Source organism: Cucurbita pepo, chromosome 11 (genome assembly GCF_057944985.1).
Source record: "Cucurbita pepo subsp. pepo isolate OVF chromosome 11, ASM5794498v1, whole genome shotgun sequence".
Classification (NCBI taxonomy): Eukaryota; Viridiplantae; Streptophyta; class Magnoliopsida; order Cucurbitales; family Cucurbitaceae; genus Cucurbita; species Cucurbita pepo.
This window is the reverse complement of record NC_141808.1, coordinates 5,150,058-5,175,774: the sequence shown is the minus strand read 5'-3', so window position 1 is coordinate 5,175,774 and position 25,717 is coordinate 5,150,058. Positions and strand designations below refer to the sequence as shown.

The 25,717-nt window shown below is 36.5% G+C and overlaps 1 protein-coding gene across 1 annotated transcript; it reads left to right on the top strand.

Annotated features, from left to right (window-relative positions):
• The first annotated feature begins 9,178 nt into the window (after window positions 1-9,178).
• On the top strand, window positions 9,179-10,876 carry LOC111805977 (exopolygalacturonase). Its single transcript, XM_023691289.2, has 4 exons — window positions 9,179-9,342; window positions 9,448-9,750; window positions 9,856-10,374; window positions 10,452-10,876. Exons 1-4 carry the CDS (start codon window positions 9,208-9,210, stop codon window positions 10,713-10,715), a joined length of 1,221 nt encoding a protein of 406 aa, XP_023547057.2. The 5' UTR covers window positions 9,179-9,207; the 3' UTR covers window positions 10,716-10,876.
• Window positions 10,877-25,717: the final 14,841 nt, after the last annotated feature.

Below are 25,717 nucleotides of genomic sequence, written 5' to 3'. Positions count from 1 at the left end.
CGCCCCTGAATCTAGTATCCAAGTTGAGTTGTCATACTCTACTAAACACATTTCTACAACAAGTAAATCATATTTACCTTGTTGTGTCTTTTCAGCTTTCTTCTCTGCAAGGTATTTTGGGCAGTTTCTCTTCCAGTGCCCGTTTTCGTTGCAATGGAAACATTTTCATTTATCTGCTTTTTGAACCTTGTTCTTGCGGTTAGTAGGAATCTTATTTTTCCCTTTTCCCTTCTTCTTCATCAAAACACTTTTAGAAGTTGAAGGTCCAGACTTATTTTTGGAGGACGATCCTCGTAATAATTTCTTGGAGATAGCAACATTTGCTTCTCCTGTTTGTCCCTTGTTTGTTAAGAGGGACTGATAAGTCTGTAGCTCATTGAGAAGAGCAGTCAAGTTATATTCTATTTTGTTCATAACCACATTGGTGCGGAACTGGAAGAAGCTCTTCGGAAGAGACATCATGATAAAACTGACTTGACTCTTCTCATCAATGACAGCTTCATTTTCTTCTGCCACATTGAAATGGACCATCATGTCCAGGACATGTTCTCTAACTGAGGTCCCTTCTTTCATACGGCAGTTTAAATGTATTTTATGGCTTCATGTCTAAGGGAGAAGGACGGTTGTCCAAACATCCCTTTTAGAGATTCCATAATCTCTTTAGCAGTACCCATAACATCGTGTTTCTTAGCCAAAACATCAGATATGCTGGCTAGAATGTACACTCGGGCTTTGTCATTTGCCTTTATCCATCTGTCATATGCATCCCGAGCTGTTCGGTTTGCATTTGAGTTTGGGTTTGGAGGACACTCCTCAGTTAAAACAAACTTTAAATCATTAATGACCAGTATTGTGTTTAGGTTTGATTTCCAAGTTGTGTAGTTGTCACCGTTTAATTTCTCAGAAGCGAGTAATTGTACTATTGAGTTTGTCATGCTGTGATATAAAGAAAATTCTATTAGTGATTTGACTTAATCCTGTTTAATCCAATCAGTTTTAGCAAATGTAATAATGTACCCAAATCATTATTAATTTGCAACGATACTTTAGTGAGTTAGAGAAACTGCTACCGAGGGGCAGTCAATCACTCATTCACTAAACCAAGACATTCTTGACTTAAACACTAATTCCAGAATAACTCTTGTTCCTATAGTGTTTTAGTTATCGCTATTTTGGTCAAGAATATACTAACTCTTAGTAATTCTTCGCAAGTGTGACCCACCAATTTCAGACCTCAGAAATCGGTCCCAACAACGCTATCGAATGAAAAAGCCAAAGTTGGGAATGGACCTAAGAAATCCTATCCATTTCTGGAGTTTGCGTTGTTCCGACTCCCATGTTACGACCCTCCAAATGGGTAGTTGTTCTAGGGCAACATGCAGGCGGAACATGGGAATCTCATGGTGCAACCTAGTGGTGGAGACCATAGGACGTGTTGACTTCCTTCTCCCACTTACCATAAATACTTTCTCAATTCACCTTGTTATTGACTCATGCAAATACCTTCCGAATGGAGGACGCTCCCAGGGCGACACGAGGCCGAGCATGAATCTCACTGTGTGAATTTTACAGAGAGCGTGAAGAGAAAACGATGTATCTTATACACCTTTTTCCTCCCACTAAGTATTTTAGATGGTTGGGTATACTCATTACTTAAGTATATTCCGGCTAATTAAATATAACTTAAGTCTAGGTGATTTTTTTAAATCTTACATCACTTAAGCATGCTCATAAAACTGGGCTAACTAAGCTCAAGTACTGGTCCGATCTCCAGGTAGTAGGTGTTTCGTAAACCGTCAACTTAAGTACCTTCAGCCTTAGACAAGATCGTGCCAGGTGAGCTTTCTCGTAACCGCAATTTTATAAGACATCGACCATTTTTAACTGTTAAAATTGATCGTGCTCGGTTCTTAACCCTTAGTGAGCATGCACTTATCTTTATTATAGATTTTAACGTCTACCTCATTTTATGACGTTAAAATAACCTATAACATGCTTTATATAACAATTCATATAATCATCCATTCCATGCAATAATATAACAATTTATATCTATCACTCATGGAACCTTAAGACATGCATATTATACATTATAACACTTATAACATACTTGGAATGCATGAAACATGCTTAGCCTATGGTGGGATTTTAAATCTATATGACATACTTTATGCATATACATTTTCTATTTAATTAAAACATACATTCATAATGCATAATTAATTAAACACACTAAAGTGGGTTGGTTTTGGCATTTTAAAGCAAGCAATTAACTAAATTATTACATTAATAATTAAAAATAACTTGAGCCGCTCCCGAGGATCACGAACTAGACAAACCAACCCTTAAAAACGTTCAATCGGTCCCCAACGACAGAAAAACACCCGAACCGCCTCTTCCATCTTCTTCGGTTCAGTTTGCTTATCTCTTCCATTTTCGATCAATTACAACCTAAAATGGATTCTAATGACTCCATCAAAATTACAGACCTTTCTTCATTAATTAAAGCCCATACACCTTAGGCTTATTACAATAATTGTATCAAATGGAAGCATAAAAAAAATGCCAAAACCAAAACCATCCACTTTAGCAACCACAAATTTCATGCATGAAATGGTACCCACCATGATCAAATTAATGTAAATAAAGTGCCTAAAACTTGCTCTGATACCAATTGATGGTGTTAATATAACACATGCGGAAGCAATTTGGATCTTAGGCACTTTTAGAACATCAATTATTGTAAATAACTAGCATGTTCATAAGTATTAAAACTTAATGAGTTTAAATACTAACCTTTTGTAGTTCAAACTCCTTTTGCCTCACGAACCGGTTTCGAACCACCACTAGTGTCTTCTCCACTATCCTCCGGCCTTAGAACGGAATTGTGAAATCCGGTGAGTGGCTAAACTTGGGAGGGATTTTGTATATGTGAAAGAGAGTGTTTGTGAGAGGTTTTTCTCAAGGTTTTTCATCAAGATGAAGAATCCCTTCCAAGTATCATGATCACTCTATTTAAAGAGTCAAGTTTGCATGTTCATGCAAACTTGAGATCACCAAATTTTGACACTTCAAATTCGACTCAAATGTTTGGGATTATGTGGCAAGCATGCATGTTTGAGTTAACCAAATTTTGACACTCAAAATTCCACTCAAACTTGTGGGGTTTATTTGGCAAACATGCAAGTTTGGTTAAACCAAATTTTGACACCTCAAAAATACACTAACATGGATTTTTCCATTAGATGAAAGTCAACATTTTGACATTCTTCATTTTAATTCAACAATTAATTTGAATAATGAATTTCAAATTAAAGTAACATTAAATGATTAATTAAACTATTTAATTAATATTTAATATTAATTCAAATGCCAATCCCAATCAATTCCGACACATAATTGATTAAGATATTTAAATCTTATTTAAATATCTCAGATTCTCTCTTTTCGTTTAATTCGTAAACAAAACAAAATTGCGGTTAAATATATCGTATATATGTAACGCATATTCCCTAATTTGAATTCGAACACTTCGAACTCACTCGTCACACTGTTCTATGGTTTAGTCCGATATGAGCTAGCAGAGGGACCTAATGGACCTATAGATCATGGGCTCCAACGATCCAAGATTAACCGATTAAACTCATTAACCTGGTTAACCAACATTCGTTAACTACTAGGACACTCCACTATAGCCTAGTAGTTGCACTCCCCTCACTATAGATATATTTCTGTCCATCTAATATAACCATGATTAGTAAGTCGATCCTTCACAGGTTGTTCGTAACTAGAGCTGGGTCAATTTACCGTTTTACCCCTGAAGTTACTTCTTGTTCCTTATGTCTCACTGATCCTCTAATGAACAATTGGTTTGTGGTCCAACTAGTAAACCGAATCCCTCTCAGGCCAATGAGAGGGTGGGGCCCCTTGTTCAAGACCTGGAGTCAGTGCTTAAGGGAACTACCTTTCTTCTATCCCTAAAAGTGGGTAGGAGTGAATTCCGTCTTGCACCCCACGTCCCCAGCCATTCACCCAGTCTTACCCCTGAAATGGGAGGCCTGTTGAGTCGGCGAACTAGAGCCACTCTCACCCATGCAAATCTAAGGATAATTCCGAATAAACAGGAGTTCATGGTTAGCTCAGGATTAAAACCGAGTTACCTAGGTTATCGAATGAAAAGAAAATCAGTCTCAACAGTAAACGACTTTATAAAGTGAGAGTGGTTTTCTTCATGGTCCGATCTTATGCAATACTCATTGCATAGGACGCCCCCACTCACATGTCTCCACATGCAAAATTTAGTGATCAAATTGTTTATATCATATACAAAAGTGGGCCGCATCCATAGTGTCCCCAGAATAAGGTACTCAGCCTTATCCTTATACTATAGATCATTTTGACTATATACTTGAACTTGATCCACTCTTATGTCTCTACATATAGTTCAAGTAATCATACTATAGCCAGAGTGTTCTTAGTTTATTTGATTTAGATTAATGATCGTAAAGTTCACTTTATTCAATAACAATTTTTACTGAATAAACATCAATAATAACTTTATTGAAAATAGAATATATCTTTGTTTATAAACTATGAGTTTTAGAACATAAAATCCAACAGTAATGACGTCCGTGATCTAGGTAAGAAAATTAGGGGCATTACACTATTACTTGGACAAATTAGATTAACCTCATAAACCTTAGTTCCTCCAACTACCATTTCATTTATGTTGGTTAAATTGATTTATTAAAGTTAATTATGAGGTTTTTAAAATAATTAAAAAAACTAATCCAACTCCGAGTCTATTTAATGTATGGTCTGACTAAGTCAACTCAAACTTCTAAGCAGAGATATTTCCTTTCCATCAACTAAAATACCCTAAACTATCTAAAACCATCCATAGAGTTTCGTTATAGTCCACTTTTATTTTAAGTTCGTTATTATTAATTATTATATTAATGAATGAAAGTAATTTTAAGCCATGTTTTTAATTCTATCACAAACTAATTTACTTTAAGAATAATCTTGATATTTTACTATTTTCAACAGTCTAAAACAAAAGATTATCGGTAATGCCCCTAATTTTTTTAGGTTAATTAGTGACGTTACCCTAGCATGCTCAATCGTACAATAAATCTAGAGTTGCACTCCTCTACGCTGCACGACAAGTTGTGTCCTAGATGAAATTATTAATAGATCCTTTAAGAGCGGATTGTAATTATGGTTAGGTCAAAAGTTTGTTTTGCCCCTGTAACGTAACTAAGCACCAAAAATTCTTGAAAGAACAATTGTTCATGATCCAACCAAGATAAGAGGGTAGGGACCTTTATTCAAGTTCTCATGTCATCACTTAGAAAACTACTCATCTACCTACTTTATATGAAAATAAGTGAATTACATCTCATAAGACATGTTCTCAACTCTCGGTTTGTTTAATCTCTAAAATGGAAGACATATTGAATTGGTTATGAAAGTTGTTCTCACCTTACAAATCAAATGATAAACCGTAGGAGTTCGTAACTCACTTCTAATTAAGATCGAGTTGCATATAATCATACGGTAAAATATTAATCTTCTCAAGTAAAAAATTTATATAAAAAAAAAAGGATAAATTATTTTGGCTCAGTCCTACACAAACTCATTCTTCAAGATATCTCTACTCATATTTTCACTCGAAAGGCTTTGATCAAATAATTTGTAACAATTACAAAGTAACTCATATCAACACTGATGTCAGAATAAGTACCCAACTTTATCCATATTTTATAAATAATTTATATTACTACTTAAACATGATCTTTCGGTGTGCCGACCAACTTTCAATTTTTCATATAATGGATAATGTTAAACGGTAAATAAAAAAATTAAAATTAACTTATTAATTATGGGATTTTAAGACATAAATTCTCATGACATTTCTTCGGATTAAACACTAAGCTTATGCACGTTGGAACTAGTTGATCTATAATGTTTATTAGTCATTCCTGTTTTCTTGGAGATACACTATAGATTTAACTCGCTGATATATTGATAAAACTATCCTTTCTCATCTTCATCTGCACCACCTCCCACCAACAAATATCTATTTGGATCAACTAGTTCGTCAACAATTATTACTGACAAAGTTTTGCTAACTCTACGAAAAATATATTCTTAACGTGTTAGATTAATATGATTAGACATGAATTTAATAACACTTTGATAACGTTGGAACATGGGAATAGTAACATATGAAATGCTCTAATGCAACGCCTACCATAATAAACTTGTTACAAATGTCTAAAAGTTATTTTAACTGAGAATGGTAACTTAGATTATTTTATTTCTAATAGATTTAAATTACTTATGTTTATTCATTTTCAATAGGTCAATTTTGGTCCGAGGGGATCATCTTAATCTGTTCATTTTCATTTTCTATCTCACACTCCTTTAAATATAGTCTATATGTATTAAATGGATTCTATTATGTATAAAATGTAGGTCAAAATTTTGCAAACAGAAATTCAAGTAGTCGTATTTAAAAAGTATATAGACCAAAATGAACCAAATTTAAAAATACAAGAACAAAAAACAACGAACATTTAGAACGTAGAGATATTAAAATGATCAAATGTCGAAAGGGATCCATATAGTAGTTTAACCATACACGTCTAATATCTATGTTGAATAAAAAAAAAAAAAAAACTGCATACAAAAATGGTATTAATTCTATAAAATTGGCTACTCTTTGTAAGGTAGTAATTCAGCTTTGTATGGAGTAATGTGGATCTATACATACGAAGAAACCAACTAATTATGCTCCGAAATTATCTCAAAATTTTGTTTGTCTAGTTAATTTTTAGATTCTAAAGAAAAAAAAAAGGTTTAATAGATCTAGCTTATAAATATTTGAACTTTCCATTTGTGTTTAATAAAACTCGAACAAAGTTAAATTTTTAAAAATTATATGATATGTGAAATATAAATTTAATACAATATCCGCCTTACTCGAAAGTTTGATTCACTGTTCTTACTATTGACACAAATTACGGGTCTAGGTAGGATCCCTAAGTCTCCAACTCGACTACACAGTCATCTCGATCACATTACTTCACATTTATCTAGAAAGAAAAATTAAAGATAATTTTGATGAGTAATTAATTTACTCCTAACTTGCAAACTTATCATTAACAAATTTTATTATTTTTTCGAAATATTTTAAGTTTTATTCACAATGGGTTATTTTTAGGTTTTTGGTCGGGTCCTCCATCCAACCATTACCTTGGCTCCTAGTCTCATCTACTAGGACCTCTCTATTGATATTAAGGTGTTCTAGCAACCTTAAGTTTTATTTATTGGCTCTATTTATGTTTACTACAAATTTTAGGCTCGTATGCAAGGCTCACTCTCGGTCAAATATGGTTTGTCTGCTAAACTCTCTGGTCAGAAATATTCATTGTTCCCAACTTGGCACACATCGCATTGGTCACGGGTTTTGCAGGGATTAGTAGACTAAGAATACTCATTCACATCTCCACGTCGTAAATAGTTCATAAGCATAAACTAGAGTCATACATCATACTTACTAATCACGATTCTCTACTATGCTCACATTTTATTATTATTATTATTATTTAACTCATGCCATTTACATACATTCAATGCCTTTATCTCTTAATCCCATGGTAACATGCTTGTTTAGGAGCTTCGATATACTACTTACATGAATCGTCAATTCCTTTGCTTTCATAATGGTTCATAATATGGTAATTTCGTCACAAATTCTCTTAATTTGACCTATATCTAATGATTTTCAAAGTTAGTATAAGCTAATATTGATAAAACAGGTCAAAATGAGTTGAACATAACGAGCGGAAACTTGAAATAAGCCTCCACCACCCACATGCGTACTACACTCGTTGACCCACATGTCCCACTCTTGGTTACTCGCACCTCCATGTGCGCGTGAAGCCTATGCACTGATGCGTCGTTCAACCGCGAAATATCCTGAAATTCTAATTTTTTTTTCATCATTTCATTCCATACCCCTTACATGATATCCACTGACTTCATAATTTACGGTGGGTTATCATCCCAGAAAGGAAAATAATATCTTTAAAGATAACACCATTGGGCTCAATTTTGCTTCTTTTCTTGTTTCCGTTAGAAAAGAAACTTTAAGGGAATTCATTGAAAAAAGGAACAAGAACAGCGTAAGGAGGTAGAGGGAACCCTGCCCAAACACTACATGGTGGCACAAATCGAAGATGGAGACCTATTTTCTGCAAGAGACCGCATAAAGATCCAAAAAAACACAGCTTAAGGGGAGCTTGATCAAACCAAGTGTACTCCGCATAACGCATCACAAGCAACCCTACAACTCCATTCATCCGGAATAATTGAGAGAACCATAGATAAAATTCTATACATTTATATGTCCCAAATGATAATTGATAGTGAATGAATGTGATTCTAGAGCGGATTCTAAAAAATAGATTACAAATTCTCTAGAGCTGATTATGAAAAACATACGGCAAGTGCCAATAGAATGTATCGATCACGTAACAAGACATGTGAAGAATTGAGAGAAAATTGGATCAAGGGTTTGTCCATTACGATTGGAAATGGACAAGCCCGACTAAGCAATTTGGGCATGGACGGGCCTCGACGGACCAATATTGCTGAAAAATGGCTAAAGAAATTTTTTTCCATCACATTGTTTGAATATATTTTTGATACATGCTAATAACAATAAAATCAAAAATATTTATTCTCATCAATATATTTTTCCGCATAAAAAGAGGAAAACTTGTGAGATAGGAATAAAAGTAAGAAAAGTATGGAGTAATAGTTTGAAAACTAATATTTTTTTTTTAAAGAATTTTTTGATGAAGTCTTTGGTATAATTTTTTTTTTTTTTTTTGTTCATTTGTTGAAAATTGTGGTATGTACATTTATTTAGTATAGAAATTTAATAAAGGAATTACGCTCCTACGAGACCAATCCTCCATCATTTAAGGTAAAACACTAATTATAGGGCTTGCCTTTAAACCACATACTTATTTTTTAACAAATTTAGGTAGTTTGAATTGGTTATTTTTGTGTTTGTATATAAAGAGAGTTTGAGTTGGTGAATGCATTCAAATCAATTCTTAATTCTAACAAGTTTGGAAAGTTGAACCAAAAGAAAATAAGGCAAAAGTAGAAGAGACAAGTGAACTAGAAAGGATGGGATTGATATCAAAGTTTATGGCATTAATACCACTACTGCTATTGTTGGTGTCTAATGCTACCGCTGATGCTACTAGCGGTGTTTTTGATATTACAAAATTTGGTGCCAAACCTAATGCTGATGTTACTCAAGTACGTGTACATTTGTTTAAGTTGATAAACCTTTGTTTTAGTTGATAAACCAAAATTTCATTTTGGACAAAATATTTCTCTCAAATGAAATGGTTGAATTCACAGGCTTTAGCAGATGCATGGAAGGAAGCATGTGCGTCGGCTACTCCAAGTAAAGTATTAGTTCCAAAAGGAACTTATCAATTAGGAGAATCCAGGCTCAAAGGTCCATGTAAAAGTCCTATTGAGCTTCTAGTTGAAGGAACATTACAAGCTTCTCCTACCGACACGGAAGGAGATGGGTTGCTTGTTATGGAATACGTCGATCATTTGACATTGGCTGGTACTGGAGTTTTCGATGGCCAAGGAAAAGCTGGTTGGGAAAAGAATGATTGCCACCTGAAGAAAGAATGCAAAAAGCTTCCCATGGTAAATGCTCGTACTACTTTAATTATAAAAAGAACCCATAATTTGGGTTAGCATTATATGTTTTAACACGGGAGTGTTTTTTCTTTGTTTGTTTAAAATGAGCAGAATTTGAAGTTCAATTTCATCACAAATTCGATAGTGAAGGACATAACTTCATTGGATAGCAAGAATTTTCATATCAATGTTTTGGCCGGCAAGAATCTTACCTTCGATCACCTGAAAATTACTGCACCAGAGCATAGTCCCAACACCGATGGAATTCACATGGGTGATTCAGAAGACGTTTACATTCTCAATACCGCAATCGCAACGGGAGATGATTGTATATCTGTAGGATACACTAACAGAAAAATAACCATTAGTGATGTTACTTGCGGACCGGGACATGGCATTAGCATAGGCAGCTTGGGCAAGTATAAAACTGAAAAAGAAGTGGTAGGAGTTACAGTGAAGAAATGCAAATTAATCGGTACTACAAATGGTGTCAGGATCAAATCATGGCCAGATTCTGCCGTCTCATACCCAGCCTCTGACATGCATTTTGAAGATATTGAAATGGATAATGTTGCTAACCCTATCATCATAGATCAAGAATATTGTCCATGGAATCAATGCAACCGAAAGGTATGTATTAAAATCGTCGGTTTCCAACTTATTATCTTTTGAACAAGTATTAATTAATGTTTGTTTTGAACATCCAGGTTCCATCAACGATTAAGATTAGCAAAGTTAGTTTCAAGAATATCAGGGGCACATCTTCTACTCCCGTTGCAGTCAAACTTGTTTGCAGTAAAAGTCATCCATGTGAGGATGTGGAAATTGCTGATATTGACCTCACTTATAGTGGTAAAGAAGGGCCAATTGTGTCTGAGTGTGCAAATGTGAAACCGACCGTTTCTGGAAAGCAAAACCCTCCCATCTGTGCTAAACCAGCGCCACCTGAGACCACTCCGTCAACTGATTGAATAATCTTTTAGCGCCGACAAATGTTTCAAGTCATTCTTCCTATCATTTTTATTTTAGCTTTCAAAATTTGGTTTACAACATGCCACGATGTTGGGCTTGTTTTCAATAATTGTATTTTTTATATTTAGGAGAAACAATACTTAACGATTCTATTTTTCTACTATAATAAAGTCGCTCCACATAATGACATCATTGTTTAAAACTTAATTGAATAATTATGTCAGAAAAATTACTCAAGATTACTTGTCTCAAGAGTTGGGAGAGGATTGATTAAGTGCAACAGAGACTTACATTGCTTGTGAAGGAGGAGAAGATCATGATCGCTACACATAATGACATCACATTATAGATCGGTGGAATACTCCATTAAAATTTCAAAATCTTAGGGAGGAAGTCTCTATTTATAATTTAATTCAAAATAAATTATCATTGGAATTAACTTAAAAAACACAATTCTAGAAAGATCATATTCGGAGAACAAGAGTAATAAAGGAAAATAAAATTATAAGTATTTCATTAGTTCATAAGAATAAGTACCAAATTAATCAAAGATATCAAGGAAAAGGCTATCCTTATAAGAAGAAATCCATTGCAATACATCAAAAATGAATGAAAATAGAATCAACAATCATTTAGATTTACTTGTTTCCCTAGAGGTCACAAAGAGTTCGGAGTCAATTTTGGAATAGAAATGGTATCCATAGAAATACAGGATTTTACAATGCAAATAAGGTATATATAGAGGTATATATAAAATAATTCTAGAAAGAGTTGAAATATGATTGAAAAAGGGGAGGAATTATTTGTAAACATATCAAAATTTTGTTGGGTCAGAAAGGGAGTAGTACAAAATTTTCCTCGGAGGAGAAAGGGAGAAGTACTTTGGTTCTGATTCAGCCTCCATTGATCACTGATATGTTGAAAATGTTAGCTTATTAGTAGAAAAGCTTTGATGAGTCGATGAGGATGAAGATCGACTCGAGAAGCCTCGACAATGAGAGGCCCCTACTCTCTCTAGTCAAAATGTTGGTTCTTCTTCTATGATTCCATGCTTTAGGTTTGGAGTTGGACGATTTAATAGAGACCCTTAAGAGTGCAAAGAATTATGTATCGATGTGTGATGTTCATAATTATTGCTCTAGTTGTATTCTATGCTTGTTGTCATGAAATCAAGTCCATTTTATATTATTCAATTGGTATTGGATATAAAAAAGGTAGAATGAATGAAAAAGCTCGATGATTTAGAATAAAATGTCAAAGAAAAGGAGTGGATGATACAGTAAAAAAGTGCTTAAGGTCGAAATCCTAATCTGGGACGTTTGAAGCACTTGCTAGAAAAAATGAGTAACGTTCTTCGAAATTTTCGTGGGGAATGATCATGATTGATGATTTAGAATAGAATGTCGAAGAAAAGCAGGGTATAAAACAGTAAAAAAAAAAAAAAAAGTGCTTAAAATCGAAACCTTAATCCAGGACGTTTGAACCACATGCTAAAAAAACTAATGATCGATGTTTTTCGAAATATTCCATAGAAATGATCAAGCATGATGATTTAGAACAGAATGTCGAAGAAGAGAAGTGTATAAAAGAGTAAAAAAGTGCTTAAAATCGAAACCCTAATCTGGAACGTTTCGAGCACGTGCTAAAAAAACTAAGTAACGGTCGATGTTTTTCGTAATTTTCCTGGGGAATGATCAAGGTTGATGATTTAGAATGGAATGTCGAAAAAAAAAGAGTGTATAAAATAGTAAAAAAAGTGTTTAAAATCGAAACCCTAATTTTCGACATTCTATTCTATATCATCAAGGTTGATCATTCATCAAGAAAATTTCGAAAAAACATCAACCGTTACTCAGTATTTTTAGCACGTGCTTCAAAAGTTTCGAATTAAATTTTTTGAAATTCTCTTGGGGAATGATCAACCCTGATGATTTAGAATAGAATGTCGAAGAAAAGAAGTGTATAAAATAGTAAAAAAGTGTTTAAAATCGAAACCCCAATTTTGTTACCATTTCCAACATTTTCGACCCTTCTAAAGTTGTTTTTGACCTTATTGAGGGCATTTTAAGTCATAAGACTCCTATTTGCTCAAATTTAATATTTTTTTAGCTAAAACTAGGAGTAATCAATATGTTTAGCTAAACTAAATTTAATAATATGTTCTAAGAGCACCTATAGAATAGTTACCGAATCTAAGACTAAACAAGTAAGTGACTCTACCTTTGTTGGTTAGAAGGATTGTATGATGACGTATGCCTGTGGCCCCTACATGCACTGAATTAGGAATGTTATGCTATTTTAAGTATGTTATGTTATGACCTATAATGCCATGTTATGAATGTGTGTGATGTATGTAACACCCAAAAAATGAAGGAAAGCCACCTATGCAAGACCCAAAGATACAAGGAAAGAAATTCTTTGGATTAAGTAAGGAAAGGGGCCTTAGTAAGTCATTTCTAAACCGTAAGAAGTAATCTTAAGGACTTAAACATCTGGAGAAGAATTGGGAATGAAAGCGTAAGCGAAAAGGACGAAAAGGTAATTTTTTCAATTAAAGGATCTTTCTAGATTTTTAATTCAGAAGGAATTTCAAGATGCTCAAGAAGGGAAAAAATTACCAACAAGGGAGGAAGAATTTTTAGGAAAATTATGAACTTTTCGAGAAAATAATAATAAAATATTCGAAAAGTGGCAAATTACCAACATACCCTTGAAGTTAAGGATAATTACAGAGTTGCCATTCTGCTCAAGAATCAGAACCTTCATAGTACCTTCTGCACAAAATCGTTCGAATCTCGACTCTCAGCCGTTGGTTCTCCTTCAAACTTAGATATATTCTAGAACACTCACGGATCATCACATCCAACGACTAGGATTCAAAACTAAAGTCGGTGAGGCTCTGATCGGAGTAGATATTTTCGACGAATTTTCCATAAAATCCAACCGAAAATGCACGATGATTCTGGAGCTCCCAATGTCGGTTTAAGTTTTCCCTATAAATTCTAAAGTTGGGGCAATCATTTGGAACAAGAATCGAGAAAGGTCGAGCTCCTAGTAGTTGGCAATAAGTGTTTAGATTTTGGGTCTCCTACTCTCGAGTTTCTTCCAAATTCGAGAGCAATTCTCCACCATTTCCTTTCAAACTTGTTCCTATAGCTTCTAAACAAGATTACCCACCAGTTCTATGAAGGAATAGAGTAATGAAAGTGCCTAGAAACCATTTCCCCAATCCCATCCGCCATTAGAGAGCTTCAAGGAAAACTCAAAATTCCAATTTGAGGATATACAAGTATTCTTCGAGCAAGGACGACTCCAATAGGTTTCTACACCTCCAAGGAATGTTCCCATAGAAGATCACGAAGAGAAATAACCTCAGGAATGTTCCTGTAAATGTTAGCTGAATCCACCACACCTAAATGATGGTGAGAGTTATCTTATTTATAATCATTTACAAAATACAGAATATGGTAAATTACAAATAACAGGGAAATAACAATAAAAGGAAAGAATAATAAAGGAATACAATATATTTGCTTTTAATAAAAGGGCAAATATGGTAAGCCGTAATGTAAGGCAAATATCTAGATATTTGCCTTATAGTGAACGGTAACTATCCTTAACACCCCCCCCCCCCCCCCGCGCGCGCAAGCTGAGCGTCAGATTTGAACGAACGTGAAGCTTGATCTGAAAAATTCAAAGAGAGGTCGAGAAATACTTTTTGTGAAGATGTCAGCAACTTGGAGATGAGAGGGTACATATTGTGTGCGAAGTTTGCCAGCGATAACAAGTTCTCGAAGGAAATGATAATCTAGTTCAACATGTTTGGCCCGCTTGTGAGAAACGGGGTTAGAGCTCAAAAAAATAGCACTTTTGTTATCACATAAGAGTAAGGGCTGATGTGAAATAGGGATCTTGAGGTCATGCAAAAGATGCGTAACCCAAAGAAGTTCAGCAGCAGTTGTGGCAAGAGCACGATACTCAGATTCACAGTTGGAGCGTGAGACAGTAGGTTGCTTTTTGGCACTCCAAGAAACCAGATTGTTACCAAGATAAATAGAATAATCGGATGTAGAACGACGAGTATCGGGACAACCAGCCCAGTCAGCATCCGAATAAGCGACTAGCGTACTAGGAACAGTGGATGGACGAAAGGTAAGACCAAAGTGGAGTGTTCCTTTGACATAGCGAAGAATACGTTTGACAGCAAGAAAATGATCTGCAGTAGGGGCATGCAAGAATTGACTCACATAATTGACAGCATAGGCAATATCTGGACGCGTAATAGTCAAGTACTGAAGGGCGCCAACAAGAGATCTATAGAGAGTAGGATTAGAGAAAGGAGAACCATCAGAAGTCAAGTGTTGAGAAACAACCATGGGAGTGTGGACTGGTTTGCTATCGAGCAACTGAGCATGAATAAGAATATCTCGAGCATATTTTAACTGACTAATAAAGAGACCATCAGGAGTGGGTGAAGCTTCAAGACCAAGAAAGTAACTAAGAGAACCCAAATCTTTGGTAGCAAACTCAGAATGAAGCTTGCGAGTAAAGCTGTCAATAAGAGATGAGTTGTGGCCGGTAACAATAATGTCATCAACATAAAGAAGCAAATAGATAAGGTTAGATTGTTGATGAAAGACAAAAAGGGACGTGTCAGCGCGACTGCAAGAAAACCCAAGTGTGAGAAGAAATGAGCTAAAACGCTGAAACCAGGCACGAGGAGCTTGTTTTAAGCCATAGAGGGCTTTTTTTAATAGACAAACATGAGCGGAAAATCGAGGATAAATATACCCAGGAGGTTGTTCTATATGAACACGTTCAATAAGAGTTCCATTGAGAAAAGCATTCTTGACATCAAGTTGTCGAAGAGGCCATTTATTTGTGACTGCAATGGAAAGCACAACACGGACAGTGGTAGCTTTGACAACCGGACTAAAAGTGTCAGTGTAGTCAAGACCAGGAACCTGAGTATAACCTTTGGCAACAAGACGAGCCTTGAAACGCTCGACGGATCCATCAGGCAAATATTTAATACGAAACACCCATTTAGAGCCCACGATGTTGGTGTTGGCAGAGCGAGGAACCAAAGTCCAAGTATCATTTTGTTGTAACGCTCGAATTTCTTCATCCATGGCAGCCACCCAAGCAGGATTCTTAGCCGCAGATTTGAATCCTTTTGGCTCAGTGGATGCAAGAAGAGCATAAAGAAGTCCAAATGAGCCCAAAATACCAAGATTTGCTGGATGACGAGTTTTGAATATACCAGCTTTGGCTCATGTGATCATAGGATGAGTGCCCAAAGAAGAGGAATCAACAGTAGGTTCAATAGAGGTCGAATTAGAAGTCGAGGGTGGCAAAGTGGAACCTGCAAGAGAAGTATCAACTTGCACAGACTCATCCACAAGGTCATAACAAATATCACACGGGGATGAACTGGATCAAGGAATGTGCGGTAATGAAGTGGTAGGGGGGGATGAATCAATATGATAAAGATGTGGTTCCAAGAAATTTGAAATAAGAATAGGGGAAAGAGGTTGGGCCTGGGAGCTAGGGATAGCAGGAAAGTGAGTTTTATCAAATTGACATGGCGGGTGATATATAGCTTAGTGGTGGCGGGATCAAGACAGCGGAACCCTTTATGAGCAGGACTATAACCCAAAAAAATACAAGGAATGCTGCGGGGAGAAAGCTTGTTAGACATATAATCACGCAAATAAGGATAAACACGACAACCAAATGGATGAAAATTGTCATAATGTGGAGTGTAGCCATAAAGGAGTTCAAAGGGTGACTTACCTCCAAGAAGTGGAGTAGGCAACCGGTTGATAATATAAGCTGCAGTGCTGAAGGCGTCAACCCAAAAACAAGGAGAAAGATGAGAGTCAAAGAGAAGGGCCAAGCCAGTCTCAATCACATGACGATGTTTTCTCTCAGCACGACCATTTTGAGCAGGTGTATATGGACAAGAGAGTTGATGGTGGATGCCAGAATTACGTAAATGAGTTTTGAAACAAGTACTAGTAATTCGGTACCACCATTGCTTTGAAATATCTTGATACGAGAAGAATATTGATTTTCCACAAATTTTTGAAATTGAGGAAAAATATCAAAAAAATCAGATTTAAATTTTAAAGGGTAAAGCCAAGTGAATCGAGAATACTCATCAATAAAAATAACATAATAAAAAAAAACCCGAATTTGATTTGATGGGAGAAGGACCCCAAAGATCACAATGAATAAGATCTAACACATGAGACGACCCACGTTCATTGCGGGAATAAGGCAATCGATGACTTTTCGCAAGCTGGCAAGTATTACATAATGATGGAGAAGGCAATAAAGACGTAAGAGAAAGATGACCTTTTCTATTTAAAAAAGAAATAACAGAATGATTCACATGACCCAGACGAGCATGCCATAAATCATATGAAGCACGTAAGGATTTGTTTCTAAGGGATGAAATAAAAGCAGAATTGCCGCGCTCCAGCACATATAGCCCTCCATCTCTTTTACCGGTTGCCACCACCCTTCCTGTTTGACGATTCTGGATAGTAATAAGATTATTAATAAATGTAACGGAGAGAGGAAAATCAGATGTTAATTTACTTATGGAAAGAAGATTTTTAGTGATGTGAGGGACAACCAAGACATCTAATAAGTGAATATTTGGTACAGGAGAAAGAGTACCAGTGTGGGTAATGGGTAGGGATGCACTATTTCCTACTCACAGAGTCCTTACCCGTGTAATTTTTAGACTGATCTAGAATAGATGGGTCGGCAATCATATGGGCCGAAGCCCCAGTGTCCAGAAACCAATCAACAGCATCGGGTCCAACAATAGAACATGACGTGTTAAAGGCTTCAGCAAGGTGAGCATGAGAAGAATCAGGTCGAACATACCGTTGGTTGCAGCGGTCAGCATAATGGCCCTCTTTGCGGCATATTTGGCAGTGAGGTGGTCGACGACCCTGACCTGAGTGGGTTCGTCCTCGATTAGAAGAGTTGTTTTTGTGAAAATAAGAACGACCTCGCTAGTTACTAAAGGAAGTAGGGTGGCTCCCATGGGTGCGACCACGATTAGTGGCTGTGAATGCTATAGGAGTGAGTCAGAGGACTCAAGGGAACGCTGGAACTTTCAGCTTTAGAGACTAAATCTGCAAAACAAGGGATAGGGGTGAGAACCATCTGAGTAGTAGAAAAAGCTGAAAATTCGGTGCCAAGTCCACGAAGGAACCAGTGCACTTTATCAATGTCCTCGACGGGTTTGCCAATGACATGAAGTTGGTCACAATTTTTTTTGAAGGCATGGGCATACTCAGCAACAGGTTGGGTGCCACGTTTCGTCAACTGCAAGTCAGTCTTGAGTCTCAGTTCACAAGCTTTCAACTGATGGTTGAACGTAGTTTCCAACGCAAGCCAAACATCACGTGTAGTAGAGAGACCAACGACAACAGCAATGGCTTCCTCAGTGAGAGAGGAGAGCAGGAGACAGAGAAGTCGTTGATCGGCTGCTCTCCATGCCAAATATTTGGGGTTGAGTGTTGAGGAGGTTTCTGGTTCAAAGCGAGGTGGTGGAACCATAGTTCCATCAACATAACCCAGCATGTCTTGACTCTCAAGGAGAGGGAGAAGTTGGCTTTTCCAAAGAAGGTAATTGGAGGAAGAAAGTTTGATGGTGATCATATGGATTAGAGTATTGAAAGGAAGAAGATGATAAGAAGATTCGGAAGCCATAGAGAAGAAAGAATCAGGGTTGTTAAACCGAAAGGGCTCTGATACCATGTAAATGTTTGCTGAATCCACCACACCTAAATGGGGGTGAGAGTTCTCTTATTTATAATCATTTATAGAATACAGAATATGGTAAATTACAAATAATATGGAAATAACAATAAAATGAAAGAATAATAAAGGAATACAATATATTTGCCTTTAATAAAAATGCAAATATGGTAAGCCGTAATGTAAGGCAAATATCTAGATACTTGCCTTATAATGAACGGTAACTATTCTTAACAGTTCCCAATTGAAGAAAATTCGTTTCAGGTTCAAATTGGGGGTAAGTGTTGAATTCCTACCTACGACCTCTTTTTCCTTCAAATTAAGGATTCCTTTAGCTTCATTGAAAGAATATGAGTAACTTTGATGAAGGAATCAAGAGCTAAAACGTCGTAGAACAAGATAACCAAGAGATCGAAAATTGGAGGTGTCGGGTAACCTGCAGACCGAGAGTGATTTCTCAAAATTAAGGTGCCACACTCAAAGTCGTTCCTCCAAACCAATTCCTTTAGCTTGAGGGAACAATAAGAAAGAGGTTTCGTGAAGAAATCGAACCTCGAAAACCCCTATAATCGGCTACTCAATAAGAAATCTTTTGTTTTCACTCCGGCGAGAAATCATATTTTGGACGAACGTTGGAAGCAAATATCTTAGGCTACGATCGATGAGAAGGTACGAAATTAATCCCTAGCTCTTCCTTGTAACACCCTCTTTAAGTTTCATGAAGGAATCAAGGGAAGAAACGGCGTGATAGGAGCTGGGGAGGGCGAGTTTCAGACGGCGGCGCGAACGGTCGCGCACATCGATGACGTGGCCGGTTCAGTCGAACCGGCCATGTCAACCCAAAACTCGACCTTTCCTCAGTTTTTCTCAATTTTAACCTCCTTCCAGACTGGTTCTCATGAAAACCTTTATGGTTCCAGAAAGTAGACAAAATAGGGAGTCTGTGAAAGGAAAGTTGAGGTAATTCGGGTACCAGAAGCTCAAGAACGAAGGTCCCGAATGTCGACAACGAGGTAAGTAGCTACCTGAGGATATCTACCTACGGTTCCTGACCTAGATGACCTCCAAATGCTACAAAACCCTGAAGTAGATGTCACGACCCGATTTTCGAGAGTTTGAAAAATCGAATCGTGACTAAAAAGATGAAATCGAAAACAAACAAAAAGAAAAGAAAATAAAAAGAAGAGTGAACTAAAAAAGATGAAAATCAAATAAAATTAAAATATTTCAAAAGAGGATTTAAGTTTGCAAAAAAGAAATAAAATACAAATATAAAAGGAATTCGCAAAAGACTCCAAAAGACCGAAAAAGGATTGACGCTCCGGAACGACCCCCTCTGTGACCGCATAGCTCTCGAACGCTCCTCCACCTTGACCGGCACCTGACAAAAAAAAAAAAAAAGTAGAAAGGAATGAGTATAAAAATTATACAAAGTAAGCCACCTACTTGTAGGCTCTCTTCGCATCTTAGTTTAACAGAATTCCCTTCGATTCTAGGACATCTGGTTCTAATCTTAGTCCCTTGGGGCTTGCCTCTTGGGTTTCACCGGTTCGTCGTCCTTTCATTAAAGGCCTAGAGGTTCCTTACGCCTAGCTAATATGGTCGGTATCTCTCTATAAGGTGCTACCTCTACATGGCTATCTGGGACTACATGGTATCTAGCCTAGGGGTGTGCTGAATACCCCTACACCCATATAGTCCCCCTATGGGGGGCGCGACCCAACCCGTTCCCATGCAGCTAATGGGTTGTACGACGTGGGGACACATTTCCCATGCGAAATGGCTAAGAGTAGTAAGGACTGGTCAGGGACCCTTGGTCCTCCCACGAACCTATAGATACCGTTCTCACGCTAGCAATCTATGAACACTCCAAGGTACCCTCTTGCTGTGGTAAACTGCTAAGTTCCTAGGGGAAAATTAAATCTGGCTGGAGCGACATATCGCTCCTAACAATAATTTTCTAAGCTTATCATAGAAATGGGCCCTAGCAATTAACAGAGTGTGCATGCAATCGTCTTCTAACATCGTACTATATAATTTATGCAAACTAGGCATACCGGCTCAACGGGGCGATGACCTCCATCAAGCACCCAGAGCACGAAGTTCGAGCTCAATGTGGCGAATTCGTCCATCAAGCACCCGGAACACGGAATACACAATTTCAACATCAATTAAATGCATGCATACATCAGCGGAAGCATAAAGCATACTGCAACACTCATGTAAATCACCCAATACAATCATATCAACTACTCTGACGACAAATAATTTACATGGAGAGTTAATCTGAAGTAAAACTACTAGCATGCATGCAATCCAAGCGAATCCTACAAGTACTTCTTCCTAAATACCGGGTGGTGGCTTACCTGGTTGACGCGTGCTCTTTTTGCTAGTGTTTCTTTGCCCGTGAGGTGTCCAAAAATATTGATTTCTTTAAATTAGGTTCCTATTCACGTAAAAACAGTATTAAAACTGGAACCGGGACAAAAATCAGGCAAACAGAAAGCAACCGGGCCAAATTGGCCGTCCCACGCGCGCTGGGAGTGCGTGGTCACGCGCGCGGGAAGGCTCCAGTCGCAGGCTGCACGCGCGCCCGCTTCCGCGTAGTCGTGGGTTGGCCGGTCCGGTCGGCTCGGCTCGCGTTGCGGTTCGGCCCGGCTTGCAGGCGACACGTGTCGACGCCTCGCTGGAGCTGCGTTGCTCCAGTGGATGGTCGATGCGTGTCCGGTGCCTGTCGCCGCCCTCCGCCGCTCGATCTGTCTACGGTTTTTTTTTTTTCTTTCTTTCTTTCTTTCTTCTTTCTTCTCTGCCTCTGAAAACCGAAACACAATTCTCTTTTCCAATTTTCATATCTTGCGATCCGTAGATCAGATCAACATGATTCCTTCGGAAAAGTTTTAGATCGTGTTACGGGCTACGTCCTAGTATTTTTTTTGTAATTTTTGCTTGACTACCGGATGAGTTAAGAACGTTGGAAGTTCGCCCACTGTTCTAGGACGACTCTCGGATCTCTACCTTCGGGTTGAGGTCTCGGCCAAACTTCTTCACAGATCACGCGTAGAGTTGTTCCTAGATGAATATATCAAGGTTTCAGATCTTGATTCACAAAGAAAAACCGTAGATCTGAGAAAACGTTCAAGATCCTTACCTTGCGGGTTTTCCGATTTCTTGATGAAAAATGGGACTCCGGCCACCCACATTCTCTTTTCCCTTCCAAGAAAGTCTCCCTGCATCATGATCTTCACCTCCTTGCATCATGATCTTCACCGGAATAGACTCCGACGGTAATTTTCGGTGAGTCTTCCGGCGGTTAATCCTTTCTCCTCTCTCTAGGTTCTCTCTACCCCTTTCTCTCACTATTTTTTCTCCTCTCTCTAGGTTCTCTCTACCCCTTTCTCTCACTATTTTTCTTTTGCAAGACTCTGGATGGGGTTTCATTTGGACCCCTTAGATGGTTGGAGGGGCAAAATTACCTATTTGCCCCTCTCTCGACTTTTCCTATTTTTTTTCTTTTTCTATTTCTATTTCTCTTTCTTCGGGTATTACAGTAGATCTTATTTTATGATCTTTGATGATTTGGTGAAGTTTGAAAGCCATTGGAACACGTTAAGTAGCAAAACTAAGAATTAGGTGTAAAATGACCAAAATGCCCCTAGGACTACTTCAGAGATTGCAAGGTCTATACGTGCTCCGAATGATTTGCTACTTCTTATAAGGTCGATTATGAAGGACATGAAGATAAGTTTGAGGTTTCAAGTTGATTGGAGTAAGTTTGGAACCTAAACCAAGTTAGGATCCAAGAAACACCTAAAGGAAAGACAACAAGACTTTAGACTGTTCTAGAACCCTCTAAAGAACTCCCTAGGAATCTATGACCTTCTAGAACAACTTACACTAAGATGGGTTCATATGGTTACAAATACAAGTTACAACTTATGCCTCAAGAAATTAAGGACCTTAGAAACTTACAAGATTAAGAACCAAGAACAACAACACACAAGCTTTACATCTACCCAAGTAAGAAGAATGCTAGGTACCACTCAAGGACGAGGGACCAAGGTCCCCAAACACAAGGAACTCAAGAATGCTAGGTAATACTTTAGTCATGTCCAAAGTGACCCATGACCTCCCACCAAGTGGTGCCCAAGAATTCCTCTTCTAGCTGGGATGCCCTGCACCATGTTTCCTTTACAGGCCCCAAGTTTCCCTCATCTAGAAGAGATGCCCTGCAAACTTGCAGGATGCCATGTTTATGTTGGATCGGTATGGCAACCCTAGAGGGGGGGTGAATAGGGTTTTAACGATAAAAGTGTTTAAACGTGATTAATTTTTCTAATGATGAAACTTTTTACAAATAAGTAAAAGATGATAATTACTATAACAAAGTAATCCAGGTCAAAACAATAATCAAGTAGAACATGCAATAAATCACAATAATAATTTTGAAATTAAATAGAAAAGAGTCAGAGAAAATGACACCGTGGTTTTATAGTGGTTCGGTCAAACTCGACCTACTCCACTCCCCAAGCGCCTCTTGGGAATTTGAATAAAGAACTTTCTCGACTCTTTCCACGGATCTGAGCCAAACCGCTACACCGCTCTTTTTACGAGTTCAAGAGCAAACTCAATCCTTTCCACGGCGCAGGATCAAACCGATACAAGTATTTGAGTTTGATAATAACACACCACAACTCTCTCAAAGAGTAGATTTACAATTTGGGATACTCACAACTATTTCCTCACAATACAAAAATAATCCCTCTCAAGAATAAGATGAAAAGAAATAAACTTTTAAGCTTGGAGAGAGCAACAAACAATGGAGACTTTGAACAAATGAGGATTGGAGAATGTATGTAAGTTGTGTGTTTTAAAATGTGGGGAAGATGAGTTTATATAGAGGAGAAAAGTGGCAAAATGTAGGATTGAATATTGACCATTGGATTGTGTTAGGAATAATGGAAGGTGGAGATTAAAAGTAAATAAATAAGAAATTTTTCTAAATTCATTTATTTCAAAATTTTAATATAATAGTAATATAATATAATAATAATAAAAAGTTATGTGAGTAACGGTCAAATGAAATTCAAAATTTATTATAAATATAATAATATAATAATAATAAAAACTATGTGAGTAACCACCAAAATTTTAAAATATAATAATATAATAATATAATATTGTAATAATAAAAATCGATGTGAGTAACGGTTAGATTCAAATTTATATTTTGTAAAAATAACTTTATTTAAAAATATAGTAATAAGAAAAACTCCACCATTTGTTACTCTCCCAAAATCATAAATGTCATACTTTGATATATTTTGATTTGTCCATCATTTTGATTTTGCTGCCACATCATCACGTCGGGTATGTTGTCTCGACTGTAATTTCTTCGTTTTAGCTCTGATTTGAGTAATTGAAAAGTCGTTGAAATTGTTATTCCCGACCTTATACTGTGGACAGTTCAAAATACTGAAAATAATTAATAATTAAAAAGTAGGTTTGTTATCATCAAAACATCAATTAATTGATTGAAATTAATTAAAGTGAGATCAAGGCCAAAAAGCCAACAATCTCCCCTTTTTTATGATGACAAACCATTTCAAGAAAAATTCATAAAAACCAAGGTAATACACCATCCATGTAATAATACTAATACATGCTAATATATTATCATAAATTTTACTCAAGCATATTCTCCCCCTATATTAATGCCTCAACCTCAAGAAATTATGAAACATCAAACAAGTAAATGATTCATAAATAATAAAACAACAAACTTAGAACATATTTTTCTTAATTTTCTCCCCCTTTGTAATCATCAAAAACAACAATTGAAAGAGAATACATTTAAGAAAGACGTAATGGCTCCCCCTAAAAACATGCATTAAAAATTTATAAAATTCAAGATATATCACAACGAATAATACCAAGCTCAAGCCTATTTTTGCAAAAATTTTCTTCATTTAATGGCTTGGTAAAAATATCGGCTAGTTGATTATTAGAGTTTACAAAATCAAGAATAATATGTCCATTTTGCACATGCTCTCTAATAAAATGATGTCTAATGTCAATATGTTTAGTTCTAGAATGATGAATAGGATTTTTAGTTAAATTAATAGCACTTGTATTATCACAAAATATAGGCACACTATGAAATTTTAATCCAAAATCACAAAGAGTTTGTTTCATCCAAAGAATTTGAGCACAACAACTAGCAACCGCAATATATTCCGCTTCGGTAGTAGATAAGGCAACCGAATTTTGCTTTTTACTAAACCAAGATACTAAGGAACTACCAAGAAATTGACAAGTTCCACTGGTACTTTTACAATCAAGTAAGCTTCCGGCAAAATCCGCATCAGAATATCCTACCAATTTAAATTCAACATTTCTAGGATACCACAATCCTAAATCAATAGTTCCAAGCAAATATTTAAATATTCTCTTAACCGCATGTAAATGAGATTCCTTAGGAGAAGATTGAAATCTAGCACAAAGACACACACTAAACATAATATCGGGTCTACTAGCGGTCAAGTAAAGTAAAGATCCAATCATACCTCGATAAGTTTTAATATCCACACTTTTACCTTTTTCATCCTTGTCAAGCTTAGTGGATGTGCTCATGGGAGTTCTTGCAATCTTACCTCCATTGAACTTGAATCTTTTGAGCAAATCTTTAGTGTATTTCTCTTGATTGATGAAGATACCATCCTTGAGTTGTTTGATTTGAAGTCCAAGAAAGAAACTAAGTTCTCCCATCATACTCATCTCAAACTCATTATGCATACATTTAGCAAATTCTTCACATAAAGAAGGATTAGTAGAACCAAATATGATATCATCCACATATATTTGCACTAATAGCATATCATTTTCTTTAATCTTAATAAAGAGTGTAGTGTCGAGTTTGCCCATTTTAAAATCATTCTCGATAAGAAAATTACTAAGTCTATCATACCAAGCTCTTGGAGCTTGTTTTAAGCCATAAAGAGCCTTTTTCAACTTATAGACATGATGAGGAAATTCTACATTTTCAAATACGGGAGGTTGTTCTACATAAACTTCCTCCATAATATAACCATTCAAAAATGCACTTTTCACATCCATTTGATATAATACAAAATTTTTGTAAGAAGCAAAAGCAAGTAACATTCTAATAGCTTCTAATCTAGCAACGGGTGCAAAAGTTTCTTCATAATCTATGCCTTCCTCT

What these genes read in the sequence shown, in the direction of transcription:
- LOC111805977 (XM_023691289.2), top strand. Translation starts at nt 9,208, where the DNA reads ATGGGATTGATATCAAAGTTTATGGCATTAATACCACTACTGCTATTG. An exon ending in AATGCAAAAAGCTTCCCATG is followed by an intron (nt 9,751 to 9,855) that starts GTAAATGCTCGT and finishes TAAAATGAGCAG; the next exon opens with AATTTGAAGTTCAATTTCAT. An exon ending in GGAATCAATGCAACCGAAAG is followed by an intron (nt 10,375 to 10,451) that starts GTATGTATTAAA and finishes TTGAACATCCAG; the next exon opens with GTTCCATCAACGATTAAGAT.